The 14,548-nt window shown below is 42.7% G+C and overlaps 1 protein-coding gene across 3 annotated transcripts in view; it reads right to left on the bottom strand.

Annotated features, from left to right (window-relative positions):
* PHF19 (PHD finger protein 19) overlaps nt 1-14,548 on the bottom strand; it is a 262,877-nt gene that overhangs the window by 225,745 nt on the left and 22,584 nt on the right. The window contains exon 2 of one of the 3 annotated variants that reach the window (XM_078641877.1): nt 3,193-3,307. The exons of the other annotated variants lie outside the window; for them this stretch is intronic. Coding sequence (XP_078498003.1) covers nt 3,193-3,227 — 35 coding nt within the window. The 5' untranslated portion in view covers nt 3,228-3,307. The remainder of the gene's footprint in view (nt 1-3,192; nt 3,308-14,548) is intronic. 3 annotated transcript variants of the gene reach the window in all.

The raw sequence follows: 14,548 nt of genomic DNA, 5'->3' as shown, positions 1-14,548 counted from the left end.
TTCTGTGGCTACAGAAAGAAGCAACGGTTGTGTAAAACATCACCAGGTGCATATGGAAGAGCAGAAATGATGTCAACATGAAGACTGAATATATTAGGTTATTAACGGGCAAAAAATACAGGCCCAGGAACTATTAGTAATTTGTCTACTGAAATATATATACATATATATGTTAATCGGTTTATTTGAAATATATATGGGAATAAATAAAATCTTTAACAAAGGTGTGATCAAATGTGTGTAGTGCTTTGCGCGTGACCTGAACTGGTTAGACTGGGGCAGAGGATCAGGTAATGTGTAAAATGCAAATGTAAGGATGGAATATACAATTGGCGTGGAATCAGAGGTGTGCACAGAATTAGTACACTTGTGGCAACTGCAGAGATTTCACAACTCCCCCTGGGGTCACAATGCTTTATCAGTCATCCATCCCAAACATAAGCCTCTCCTCTGTCCCGAAAGATAAACCCATCTTTTATACCTAAACATAAATACCTCCTCTACCTGTTCCCAGCTACTCCTCATGAGCTCACATTGGTCAAACTCAAGTGTTATCTTATTTTGTCTCCAACTTTGCACCATTGCCTTGTTATCACTGGAGTAGTGTGGCTCACTGGTTAGAGGCGGCAGGCCTGAGAGCAGAAGTCAGCCTGGGACCAGGGTTCAATTCCCGACGCGGCAGGGTCGTGGACCTTGGTCAGCGGACTCGATAATTCTCGCTTCGGTGCTTACTCTAATCAGGGGTTCCACTCGGCAACTCTGGGCATTAGCTTGCCTAATCTCCACAACGGCCCCACCAATTCCGGGGATGCCTGGCTCCACCTTGGGGACTCCCAGCAAGGGACCATCCCACAGGGAAAGCCAGGACGGGTTCCCCAGAGTTATACAGCGCCGGGACGCCCCGTTGCTGGGGCAGCTGTGCGCTTTACAAGTATACTACACACATACATCACTAGTTCCCTAATACATTTGCTTATGGTTAGTGACTCCAGGCAAACGCAACCATGCCGGCGAATAAATGGTTCTTCCAGGAAGTCCATTCCTCTGCCCTGGTCTTGTAACATGCCTTCTCTTAAAAGACCACCATATTTCAACAGTAGAATGCATGATGTAGTGCCAGAAAAAGAACTGCTGCTACATGCATCCTACTGAACCCTACAGCATCGCTACTGGAAAATGACTGCTTTAAGATGAATTAAGAAGTCATAACCATCAAACAGGCTACTGAGATTACTCCAGAACTTTGTACAAATCATTTTAAAGGGATTCATAAGAGGAAAGAATAGGTAGATCAGAAGGACATAACTAATGGCTGTTCAGTTTCTACTAGATACCTCCCAGTGAGAAAAGTTTTTTCACACCTAGGACAAGGTTTGTGTTTGCAAGGAAAGAACTAAAGAAATAAAGGATTTTGATTTCTACAGTAGACGAACTGATTGAGTCAAAGTACCTACATTTCTGCATACCTATAAAATGGGGTGTCTCTCTAGAACTTCCTAAGTACGACATGTAAAACACTATGGGGAAGATGTATCAAGCATTTTTGCATTCGCAAACGGGCAGATTCTGAGAATCTGCCAGTTTGCGAACGTAAAAATTGCTTTTCTGATGCAGCAAACCTAATTTTGCAATTCAGTAACCAGCTACCGAATCACAAAATGGGTTTGAGATTTGGTATTAAGAAGGGGCGTGTTTAGGGCGTCTCTTCCTAATACCGAATCGCATTGGCATGTATGAATGTTTCGTGACCGCAACTGCGGTCGCAAAACATTTGCATGTTACCACCTACTACAAGTAGATGCTAACCCTTTGCAAATGGGAATGTTTGTAAAACTATTTTTAAGAGCAGGAAGTGATCCCACGGACCACTGCCTGCTCTTAAAAAAATGAAAAGAAACCATTTCCTTTTTCGTTTTGTAAAGTATCTTGTTTTCCTAAAGGAAAACGGGTTGCTTTACAAAAAAAGAAAGTGTGCTTAATTGAAAAGCAATCACGGACATGTTGGTCTACTGTTGTCAGCAGGCCACCATCACCGTGATTTTTGCGATTCCTAGCAGGTCGCAAATTGCGACCTACCTCATATCCATGAGGTAGGTCATTTGCGACCCCCTAGGAATCGCAAACAGTGCGCTATACACCTTCATACATTGCATTTTGCTATTCCCTAATTGCGAATCCTTGTGATTCGCGATTAGGGAATCGCAAAATGCCAGCTACATACATCTGGCCCATATATCCTTCTACTCATTAACCTAATGTAGGCCTCAACAACAGATGATCAGTCCTCCCACAGGCACTGAACCCACAGGTAGAGAATTTGACATTTCCCCCCCCCATATGGCTCCTTTAGCTGTACCAATGTGCCCACCCTACGTCCTGTTTTTACAAAATTCATTTTTGACAATAGATACCAGTGTCTGCAAATAGAAACAAAAGGTGTGCTCCCCGACGCCCCCTTGCAGTCACGCACATTCTCACCAGATGAACTCTTCTAATGGAATGGAACTTTCAAGCCTCCTGAATATAATCACCTTGACAACCTAGCTAAACTAAACAAACCTTGCTATGGATTGGGTAGTGACAGGTTTTCTCAGCATTCACTCTGAAAGGCTACAATTGATTGTTTTTTAGAGTTAAGACGTACTTCACTGGCATCTCTTTCTTCACCGCTTCCCGTACTAGTTACCCATCAACTTGTTTGCTTTGTTCGTCTCCCACCCTTCTACGCATGGCTGTCATTTCTTGACAATAGCATTGAGGTAACTGTATGTTGGGTCTTAGAAATTAATTACTAATTATTCTTTAAATCATATGTAAGCTATTAAGGTGCATACAATCTTTTATTGGTGCACTCATAATGCAGTTGCATGATGTTTATGTATTAATAACTCTTAATAATAAGAATAATAGACAAAAGGGGCAGTTTCTTTGCAAGGAAACAATACTGAGTCCTTTTATAAAATTTACTAAGTTATGAGGCCCGAGAAATAAAAACGGCGAGACCATTAAATTGGGCTGAAAATTACAAAATAATTAACAAACTTGGAATAAAAGTTTCAAATAGCAAACCAATAGAGGAAGATCGTAGGTGTTCCTATAACTTTACTCTAGGATAATTACTGAGAGGTTCAGAGGTGCTTTCTACTGCAATTGTGCTAACAATAGCGAGTCGCACGCGGTTCAACCACATACCTGGTAGTTAGTAGTAGTCTGCAGGCAGACTGCATGAGGGCCCAGAGAACTCTTCGAGCGCCTCTCCACGTCCCATCTCACAACAACGTGGAGATTGGATTAACTTTGGCATTACCTAAGACCGGGAAACATCCTTTACAACGCAACCATTACATCGCACTACACTTACAACGCAGTCACTACAACGCAGGCATTACAACACATGACACTACATCACATGACACAACATCGCATGTCACTACAACGCAGGCATTACAACGCATACCATGACAACGCATAGTACACCTACACTATCCAAAACTTACCCTACTGTTGCACCCCCTGGAGTTAGAATAGTCATTTCTACCCCTAAACTATCCAATACTTACCTTAAATGCAAAGTAATTGTATGCATTGTTATGGTATGCCTTGTAAAGGTATAATGCGATGTAATGGAATGCGTTGTAAAGGATGTTGCGATGTAAAAACTGCGTTGTAAAGGCATGCGTTGTAAAGTATGCGTTGTAACGTCATACATTCCCTAAGACCACTCACCTACAACTGCTCACTACAATAAGAACAAGCCTGAAAAAAACATGCAAACTGTGCTCCAAGGAGGCGAAACATGCTGTTACCAGTGAATAGTAGGACTATGAATCAATAAAACTGTACGTTTCCCTGATAGACTTAAGGATACCTACATAATCTTTTGCTCTAACACATATTCTGTCCAAAGTAATGGAGAGTTCTTTGAAAAGTAATATGACAAGATGTCATTGAATTGTACTCATCTGAGGCTAGGCCCCTACCTTTCAAAGTCGCCCTGCAAGGGGCTTAACAGCACCGTAGTAAGAGTTACCTAGCACTTACAAAGGCAATATGGGGTATGGTCCACATACCAAAGCCCTTTTTTCTTTACACAAACAACAACAACTCCTTACTATCCTATTGATTACTTATAACAGCAATGAAAAAAAAATTATGTAATTGGACACAGCCTAATGCACTCAGAGCATGCATGGTAAGACGGGGTAACTCATATGAACAAGTGTGACCAAATCTTACTGGGCATCGAATACCTTGTCTCGGGTCACTGGTCCTCTGTAATCTCTTAAACAAATATTTACAAGTTCCCATTAGTCCTCCAACCTCTTCCATCTTCTCCTCTCTTCTGACTTCTTATCTACAAGGCATAACAGTAGCTCTGCCAACAAAAGAGTTACATGACCATAGCTACCTTTATTCATTTGCTGATTCTAAGGTTCTCCTCTCATTTCGTTCCTTCAGTTTTCTGTATTTTTCTCGACTTTTAACTTCTGCCGCCTGGTGATTAGATCACTAGGTTCATCCACTAATTATATGCTTTTGAATATCCACATATTCTTCTCACACTATAGTAAACCTTTGAGAATGATATGGTATTTGTCTTATGTATTGGTTTTAACTCCGGTTCAGCATATGAATCATTGGCTCTTCCCTTATTTGCATCTTTTACTGTTTTGTCACCACTTGTTGTTTTATGCATACAACCAATACTAATATCTGTCCAAAACATGAGCCATAACACTTTAGCTCTTAATTCCTGACAACGGTAGGCGCTCATAAGGCTGAAAAAGGTGCCCCATTCAAAATAACAGATTCGCCCGCAAATCGCATGGAGAATATTTTTCTTGTCTAATAATGATGTGAATTGCAACTGCTTATGCAAACAATTAAGGGCCAGATGTAGGTAGAATTGATTTACCGATTCTTAATTACCGAATTTTACCGATTCGGTAATTAAGAATCGGTAAATCAGAGGGGTGGAGATGTAGGTATTCCAGATGTGCTGGAATACCGAATCGGAACAATTCAAAGCCCATAGGAATGAATGGGCATTACCGATTCGGTATTTACCGAATCGGTAAATACCGATTTCCACAAGGGTGCAGGGGGTGTCACTTTGACACCCTCTGGCCCCCCCAAAACAGGCCCGGGTGCCATGTGGCAGGCATACATGCCCTAAGGGCAGGTCTGCCTGTCATATGGCATAGGTGTGCATGCACACATGTGCATGCACACCGGAATCGGTATTTTACCATCAAATTGGATTTGATGGTAAAATACCGATTCGGTACGGCTTGTGGGACTCTGAAGAGTCCCACCTACATCTCAGATTTACCGAATCTGTAAAAATACCGATTCGGTATTTTACAGAATCGGTAAATTTACCAAATCGGTAAATTTACTGATTCTGTAAAATAATGCCCCTACATACCATTTCTGAAATACCAGTCGGTAACGGCCGAAAATACCGATTTTCGGCCGTTACCGACCGACCTACATCTGGCCCTAAGTTTCTTTAGATTTTCTGACACTTTCTTTGCAAGAATGTCGAAAAAAAATGAACATTGCTGCAGTCTGTAAGGAAAGGAACAATTTAAAGATGGCGATCTATATCAACAATAACCATCCAATCACAGAATGTTTACAGCAATATGCATGCAGTAGGATCGCGTGCCATGTGGGCACCAACAAGCACAGTGCATTGTATCCTCTCTTTGAAGTGGAGCTGCTTTTTTAAAAAAAAAGTAAATTTGCTATTATTATTACAAAAAGACTCAGTCTTCCTAACTTCTTATATGTCTGTCACTTCCAAAACACTCCAAACCATCTGTAACCTGGCCCCAGATTTGTGGCTTAACTTCGAGGTGACTGCTGCTGTAGAAGGTAACAAGACACTGCTCCAGGATACCACATCAGTTGTTCAAAATAGAGTACTGATGTTAAGCCCCATTTCAAATGTTTTTAAATCCAGAAAAAGCCTCATCGCCTCCAAGAATAAGGGTCAGGAAGTCAGAGTGTTCCGCAGACTGGACTTTCTTGAGGTTTCTTTAACTTCTTGCGACACCAATATCTGAAATCAGTGTAACCAGATTGGAACAAATCCATCGCCTGCTCTGCCTTCTATTTTTACTCTCAGAACTGCAACCTCAAGGGCCATATTAAGTAGAGTGCCAAGAATGCGCAACATGAGTCTGCGCTTGTTTTGGCACCACCAGGGGGTAATACTACAAAAGGGGCCGCCGACGCCTGTGCGGGCCAGTCTGCAATAGAGACAGTGCTGGGGCACTTACAGTGCCGGCACTATCTTAAGAAGGCGTCACCTCATATGCATGGGGGTGTGGTCCATGCAAATGAGGCAAACACTTTACAACTGCTGGTTGTGGGTGCACATGCAAAGAGGTCTTTCAGGAGGCGCACTGACTGTGCACCACAAAAAGGCAACCCCCCTAAAGGCAGCCCTCTGAAGGGGAGAATGTCACTCCCCTTCAGTCCAGTGACACTACAACGCACACCACTACAACGCATGCCATTACAACTCAGTCATTACAACGCATACCATTACAACGCATAACATTACCATCCAACACTTACCCTACTGTTGCACCCCCTGGAGTTAGAATAGTAAATTTTACCCCTACACTATCCAATACTTACCAAACATGCAATGTAATGTAATGCGTTGTAATGGTATGCGTTGTAAAGGTATTATGCGTTGTAATGGAATGCGTTGTAAATGTAGTTTTTAAAATTTCGTTGTAATGGCATGCGTTGTAATGGAATGCGTTGTAATGGATGTTGCGTTGTAAAAAATGCATTGTAAAGGTATGTGTTGTAAAAGTGTGCGTTGTAACGTCATACATCCGCTCACTGCATCTGCCTGCAGCGGGGCTCTATTCCCCATTTGAAGCAGATGTATGGACCACATGCACAGTGGAAGAAGGACCAACTGCTTCAAGCAGCCGGTCCAATTTACTGCCCCCAGGGCGCCTGCAAGTTTGCGTCTGCCCTTAGAGCAGAACATCAGTAATGGGGCGCACTGTTTGCGCGGGAGCACTAATTTATAGCTGTGCAGCTGCATAAATGAGGACAGTGCGCACTATTTATAATATGGCCACAGAATTTATTGTAGACCCTTCCCTAACTATTGACATTCATTTTTTATTTATCTTGGATGTCATTTACCCCAATATTTTAGTTGGCGAAGTATGCATAAAAAGTGGAAACAGTTCTAAAATAATGTTTTATTCTTGGAACTGTATTACTTCCTCTCAAAAAGTTAGCTGAATGAGTTAGAAAACTATGATACTTGAGCAAAAGAGTGACTGAGGGGAGGCTGCTTCCTACTGACTCCTGAAACATGCAGCACTGAGGTGCAGTGAACCCCAAAAGCAGCCTTGCTATGACCAAGTTTTGCTTCTTCAGTTACTGTGCTACATTTGGACTCCCACCGCCAACAAGCTGCAGTTCCCTAGATTTAAACGTACAAAGAAGTGCAAAGATGGCAGAGCACATCAGGCACCTGCACCACAAAAGTCCCACACCAACGAAAAACAAGCTCATGCACATTACAAGGACCTAATTAGAGTTGGGAAATCTTCCGATTTCTAGAGGAAGTGCTAATTTCTACGGAGAATCCACAGAAGAAAGTCAGTTTCATACCTAGAAGGTTTGATTTTTTTTGGAACAAACATCAGACAATTGGTTGATGCTGAGATCAAATGAAGGTGTTTTGACATCGTTGGGTCCAGGGTACAACACGGGCATTTGGCAGGTGAAGCAAGTCAGTGTACAGTAATGTACACGGATGACGTGTAAATGTACCGGGATTTGCAAGACAAGTGAATGTAAAGAGCTGTGCTTGACGATGAAAGGACAAGTCAACACAGAGGCATCGGGCAGATGATTAAAGATTGCACAGGGATTTGGCACATGACAAGTTAGATGATGAGTTAATGAACCGGTCAATATACAGGAAGACATTACATGGATTAAGCAGATGATGTGATCTGGCTTCACCTAATAGAAATTAGAAAGAGGACAAGTCTATGTATGGTGAGTTAGCAGGTAAGTCAATGTACCAGCATTTGCAATATACTGAGTCACAGTGCAGGCACTTGTGCGATGACAAGTTTGCGTACAAAGTTTTGGCTCATGACGGGTCAATATAGGAGATAAAAAGTTAATGTACCAGGATGAGGTGGATGAGGAGATGATTAACCAATGAGCAATGATCTGGGCAGAAGGTGAGTCACCATGAAAGGATGTTGCAGTTAATAAAATTACAAGAAATGAATAAGTATTCTGCGGCTGAAAAAAAGATAAAACAACACGAGATTATTAGTTAATGTACATCAACCAGCCAGAGAACAGGAGGACGAGTCAATGTACAATTAAGAACTCCTAAAAGGCCATAGTTAAAGGTTCGTGTTCATGGACAGGTGACACGTGGAGACACAGCTGGAATCAGAACCCTCTTTACAGAATGGTAATTACACTTTCATCAACAACACTGGTGTATGCATAGGTTGCCCTCGGATATATAAAAATCAGATTCACCCTGTAATATTTACTGCCTGCGAGTAGTACGCGTGTAATGCAGTAATACCATAACACTTTAAATAGTAAAAGCTCTTAAATATGCAGTAAAACTATTACAGCTGTTCTAAAACTGGTACTGCTTGGGGCCCACCTTCTCTAAATGAGGGGGCCTGGACACCAACTCACTGAAGTATCTTGTCACCTTCACAAATATTGGCAGACTGTTTTCTATTTAAATGCCATAACATAACACGTAGAGCGAGGACAGGAGGCAGTAATGTTCACATGCCCATGTACAACGGCGCTAATGACAATTGGGACACCGAGTTTCTTTTTATCAAGCTGATATAGCACAGACTTAGCTCCAATTTGCACCGCAGCGCTACATAGAGAATTTTGTATTATGCGAGAAGCATTCTGAAAATGAGCGGCTGTGGAGTGTGGGAGGGGGAGGAGGCGGGGTTGAAGGGTATTTTTTTGTTAAGACTGATTAACAGAATTCTTTATGTCATGGGAAGCAAGGGTGGGAAAGTCTAAGTGGAACAGTACACTGTACATTATGATTCTAAATATTTACAGTTTTGGGCACGAGCTGATAAAATGACTTTCCCAGAATCACAGTTTCTGGGTCCCTGCCAGCACAGATTTATAACCCATCTCTTGAAGGTTCAAGCATCAGCCTGGAGCCCCCAGACTTCCATCTCCTCCTAGCTGGACCAAAGCGAAATGTTGATACTTTTTTTTACCAAAAAACTTTATGAACTTTAAAAACTTCTTGATAAACCTTCAGCTACTCAGATAAAACGACAAAATAGTTTTATTTGACCTCAAAACTCTGCACACCAGGAGAGAGGTATCATAATGTTGTACAGGTGCTGAAAAAACAATTTAATTGCCATTCATACCACCTTTAAGGGGTTTGGCTTGCTTAATGGTTTTTTCATGAAGACAGACAATGAAATGGTGCAACTTCACTTATTCGGGACAAAATGCTGTGCTGTTCCTGTATATAAAGATTTGCCTTCAGTGTGCTTATCCAGAGAAAATATGATAACTCTATAAAATGAAACAGTAAGCTGAAAATTGGGAGAGGCTACTTGATTATATTAAATTATATCTGTCTACAATATAGCAGTAAAACCAGGAACAAAAAACATATTTTCGTTAGCTATATCCATGGTCAGTTTAAAGTAACCCCGGGCAGAGCTTGCGGAGTGCAGCTACGCGGAGGTCCACGGAGTTGGGGGGGGGAAACTCCGTGGAACTCCGCTCCGCTACCTGCCCCCACCCGCCTAAATTAAAATACTACAGACAACATAATTTAAAAAGAATAAAAGTCACTTCGCTTATTGCGGCGTCCCCGGGCTGCCCTCCTCCTCCTCGCCATAGATGCATGTGCACGCATTCATATTTCTCACAAATGTTGGGGTGGAGGCGGGGGGCAAATTTAGCGGGGGGGTGGGGGGGGGCTGGCTTACTCCACGCTATGGAGTTTTTTTTCTATACTCCGCGTTCTCAGCAGAGCGCAGAGTAGGAAAATCTCTGCAGACTCTGCTGGCGGAGGGGAGTTCTCTGCCCGTGCCTAGTTTAAAGAAGACTTTGGGGAAAACTGCTGCTTTAAGTAATTAGGGGCCAGATTTACTAAGATTCAATTCACCCATTTGCACAGATTACAGATTACTGGAGCAGAATTATATCAATTTAATAATTTCTGATTTATAAAAGAGTATAAAATACATTGCTTTCCATTTTTTCACGTTACATCATGCTAGTGCAGCAAAGCAAATACAAAAAGACAATACAACGATTACCGCTTATGTTATTATGACACAAAATATGAAAAACAACTCTTTGTAGTTTTGAAGCAGAAAATATTTACTGCCATGATATTCAAATCTCATCTCTGCCAATACCTGTATGGAATAAATTTCAATCTCTGAACAAAAAGCAAAAAAAATGACCCAAGAGTTCATATTCTCATTGTGGGAAGAAAAAAGTCGACGATTCTAATGAAAAAATAAAAGGGTCTGGTTTCCTTCTTTGCCTTAATGCTGGCCATGATAAATGGCGGTGACGGGGCATTAATGACTATTAAGAGCATTTCTAATCTACTCTAAATATATAGGGCTGGATACACCAGGAAATTTTGTGGGTTTGAGACTGCATAATGGCTTTTTGGTATGTATTAAACCCATTCTGCTTTGGGTTTACTGACCCATACGATTTGCACATAGAAAGGGGCATGAAAGCAGTGTCCCTGCCTAACTATGACTCAGCATGGTATGTATCAATGGTTAGCAACCGCAATTCAGGTCATAAACCATTGAACAGCCACAGACTCCTCAACAGAATTGGTACCGGATCTAAAAATAGAAAGCTGTCCCTGTTGGACAGCTTCTCCTTAGGAAATAGTGTGGGGCGACCTTAGGGAAGCAGGCAGTGGCCCAGTAACTGCAACGTGAGCATGGAAGACACTGGCAAGTCGCATTACCATTTTAATATAAAGCAATTTGGGTTTTCCACTTGTACGGCATGACACTTTGTACTGCTTGGTATATGTGCAGGTGAAAAACATTCAATACATCGAAAATATGTCTCTTCCTTCTGGACAGCCTCAGGCTGAACATATAGAAACACATTTTACGGAGACATCAGCCAACTTTTCAAGTATGGGTAAATTACTCCGCTAACTGTATTCTTCTTAAAAACTCCAAAAATACATTAAATATTAAAAAATGGCGACAGTAATGACGTCATATATGTATACTTAGCAAGAGAAGGGACTTCAAGGGCTATTTAGGGAGGTCCAACATACATGCCCTGTCAAACTCTGGTCACAATAGGTATGCAGTTCCTCAAGGCGGACAGAACCATTAAGAGGTGGGAGGAGGGGGATGCTCCTTGTCGGAACTAGAGTCCTCACACACCCAGCAAACTAGGTGTCAAGCTTCATCATATGGACCTGCTCCTCGTCGGGTCGGCACTGCAATACCCGACGGGCACCCGTAAAGGGGCTCTTTAGCGGAGATCTTTTGTTCCTTGCCGTATGGTGCGGTGGGTGTGAGGGGTCTAGGTGGTGTAGATGTGGTGAAAGTGAGTGGTATTAAAAAAGGTTAGATAGTCCAAATAAGACTTTTATTCAGGCTGGCTATCCACCTCCTTAAAAGCAATTTAGAGTGGCCGCTCCCTGACTTTATGGTCCAGTGGAGCTAGGCTCTACTCTCATGGACACTAGTTCCAACAAGGAGGATTGCCCTCCTCCCACCTCTTAATGGTTTTATCCACCTTGAGGAACTGCATACCTATTGTGACTAGAGTCATATATGTATACACAGAGGGCAAGAACATTCTACTACAGAAACAGAACCAAAGTGACATCATTAAAGTGCAAATGGAGACGAAACCTCTTGTGAACTACAGCACTTTGAGAAGAACGCCACGCCATAGGACTCCAACTGGTGGCCCGCAGACCTTGGTCTTGCCCAGACGCTCTGCTCACAAGCGAGAAACGTCTGAATCATCATAGACAATAAATTGAACATGACCACCCAAGTCAGCACAGTGTCTCGGACAGCTTCAACACACTAAGGATACTGAAGAGAATCTTCAAGTGGCTACCAGGACAACACCAGGAAAACAATCAGCCTAGCCCTCATCACCAGCAGACTAGACTATGAAAATACCCTATACGCAGGGATAACCAATCGGCTCACAAGAAGGCTGCAGAGCTTCCAAAATCCAGCAGCCAGACTAGTCCTCAACTTTCCATGCCGATCCCACATCACACCACACCTTAGGGAATTCCACTGGCTCCCGATACACAAGCGACCACGCTTTTAATTCTTGACCCACACCTACAAAGCTCTTTAAAACACTGGCCCTGCCTACCTGAGTAGCTGCATTCACTTCCACCAACCTTCCAGACACATCTGCTCTACAAGTCTCTGACTAGCACATGAGCCCAAGCATGCCCAAAAGTAGAGCAGGGGGTTACAGCATTTTGTACCTGGCACCTAAAGCCTGGAATGACCCCCCACAACGTATCAGAGCTTGACTTTCACAAGAAGCTGAAGACCTGGGTTTTCAAGTAAGCTGCCAGGGCTGGCCTCACACACCTGCAACAGAGCACCTGGATGCCCCCATGGGTGATTACGGCACTAGAAAAACACCAATACCATAACAGCACAGCACTATTGGTAAAAGCTACTATCCATGTAAAACTGCGTTAAATGAGATTGAAAGACGGAAATGCAGTTTATTGACACCAGCAACGGTTGATGAGGCAAACCACACAAATGTATATTTTTTTTAATAAAATAACACTATGCACAGAAGTTGTGGGCAGGACTCGGACACGCGCTACCAAGTTTGAATCCAAAAATAACTATTTCCTCTTACTATTTACATAAATGTGATTAGGTTTTGAGAGGTTTGACATCCCCAGCTTCCCACATGCACACACTGAAAGGCAAGACATAGCACACTTAAAAGTCATCAACTATCAATATATACACGAAAGTGAAAAAACATTACGAGGCGACCAATTTGATAATTGTAAATAATATTGTTTATTTTGAATAGGACCTACTGCTCATAGCCTGCAGCTTCCAATCCCAGCAAACAGCAGGCATCATGTCCCAACTCCGTGATGCTCATTCTGTCAACCACTGAAAGGGCAAACATTTAGGACGCAATCGGTACTTTTAAACATAGAACCCTAACTGCAAGCAGCACAGAGATCGCAGCACCCTGCGCCTTAACCCCCAGCGCTACCTACCTCACGAGCCTCGGGTCGATGCTGTCGGTAGCACAGTGGCCAAGGCATGTTTCCATGGCTATCGCTTTCCTCTCAGGGCTACATGTCAGGAGGCCCAATAGCGCCGTGATGAGAGGAACAAGAAAGCACACAGACTGCACAATGGATGGCGCTATTCAGCAACCAAGTTTCTGAAATGTGCCATGCCCCCCAGAAAAACACTTTAATTTATAATTAGCATCCGAAACCGAAATGAACCGCTGCCAAGCATCCCCCAAACAAAGCGCGTGCATTCCGGAGCAATTAATCCAGTTTTTGGTCCTGGCCTGGGGTCCTGGTGGTAAAGCGCCCCTGCTTCCAGTGCCAGGGCCCTTTCTCTCAGCCGGCGCCCGGTTTCTGGCTGCTCTTCAAGAACAGGAGAGGATTTGAGATGGCCTGGCTGGGTATTCACACAGTGGCACCACTCTCCGTTTATAGGAATGTCCAGCTATGAACACGACATAAAAATGTCCCCAATGTGCAAATCGCGACATGCACTTCCACTCAAGGGTTTCTTTGAAAATACTGGGATTGCAGTTACAATAGGCCTGGTACCTCTTAACCTAGTAGGGTTGTATTAATGTATATATTTTTAAGAAGCTAAAAATGCAAATGACAAATTACTGGTGCTTGGACATTCAGTGCATGCCAAAATTTGAATTGGGGGGAGGCAGGGGGTCCTATGTGTAAAACACTCACAATGGGGAAGTTGGAAATGAGGGAGACTTACACGGCCTTCATATTGAGGAACTGTCCAGGATCACACAATGCGAGCAGAGGGAACATGCATTATTAGAACCGTGGTGTCCTGGGTGCTCAAGAGATCATTAAAACACTAGACCTTACCAGATTTGCCCCTCGATACTGAGTGTGTTCTGTGTCTAAGTATGTTTGCGGTATTTCTTTAGCGTGAAACTAGCACAGAACAGGGTCCAAGAGAAAGACAGGGTCGAAAGCTCGCCTGATTTCAAAAGGTGAAAGTGTACTCTTTTTTGTCGGTATATTTTTATTACAGAATCTTCGAATAAGTGAGTAGAATGGAGAGAATCAGGGAAACGACAACCTGCAAGTATAATCATAGCAGTAAAGAACATGAATATATACATGCAAAATCAACTTCGGAAAAATAGACTGGTGCAGTGACATACTGAGCAGACATGAGATGAAACAAGAACAATGAGGCAAATACTGAGGACGGTTAATAAATTGTCTAACTGT

Source organism: Lissotriton helveticus, chromosome 5_1, assembly GCF_964261635.1.
Source record: "Lissotriton helveticus chromosome 5_1, aLisHel1.1, whole genome shotgun sequence".
NCBI lineage: Eukaryota > Metazoa > Chordata > Amphibia > Caudata > Salamandridae > Lissotriton > Lissotriton helveticus.
The sequence above is the reverse complement of the archived record's forward strand: the minus strand, read 5'-3'. Positions and strand labels throughout refer to the sequence as shown.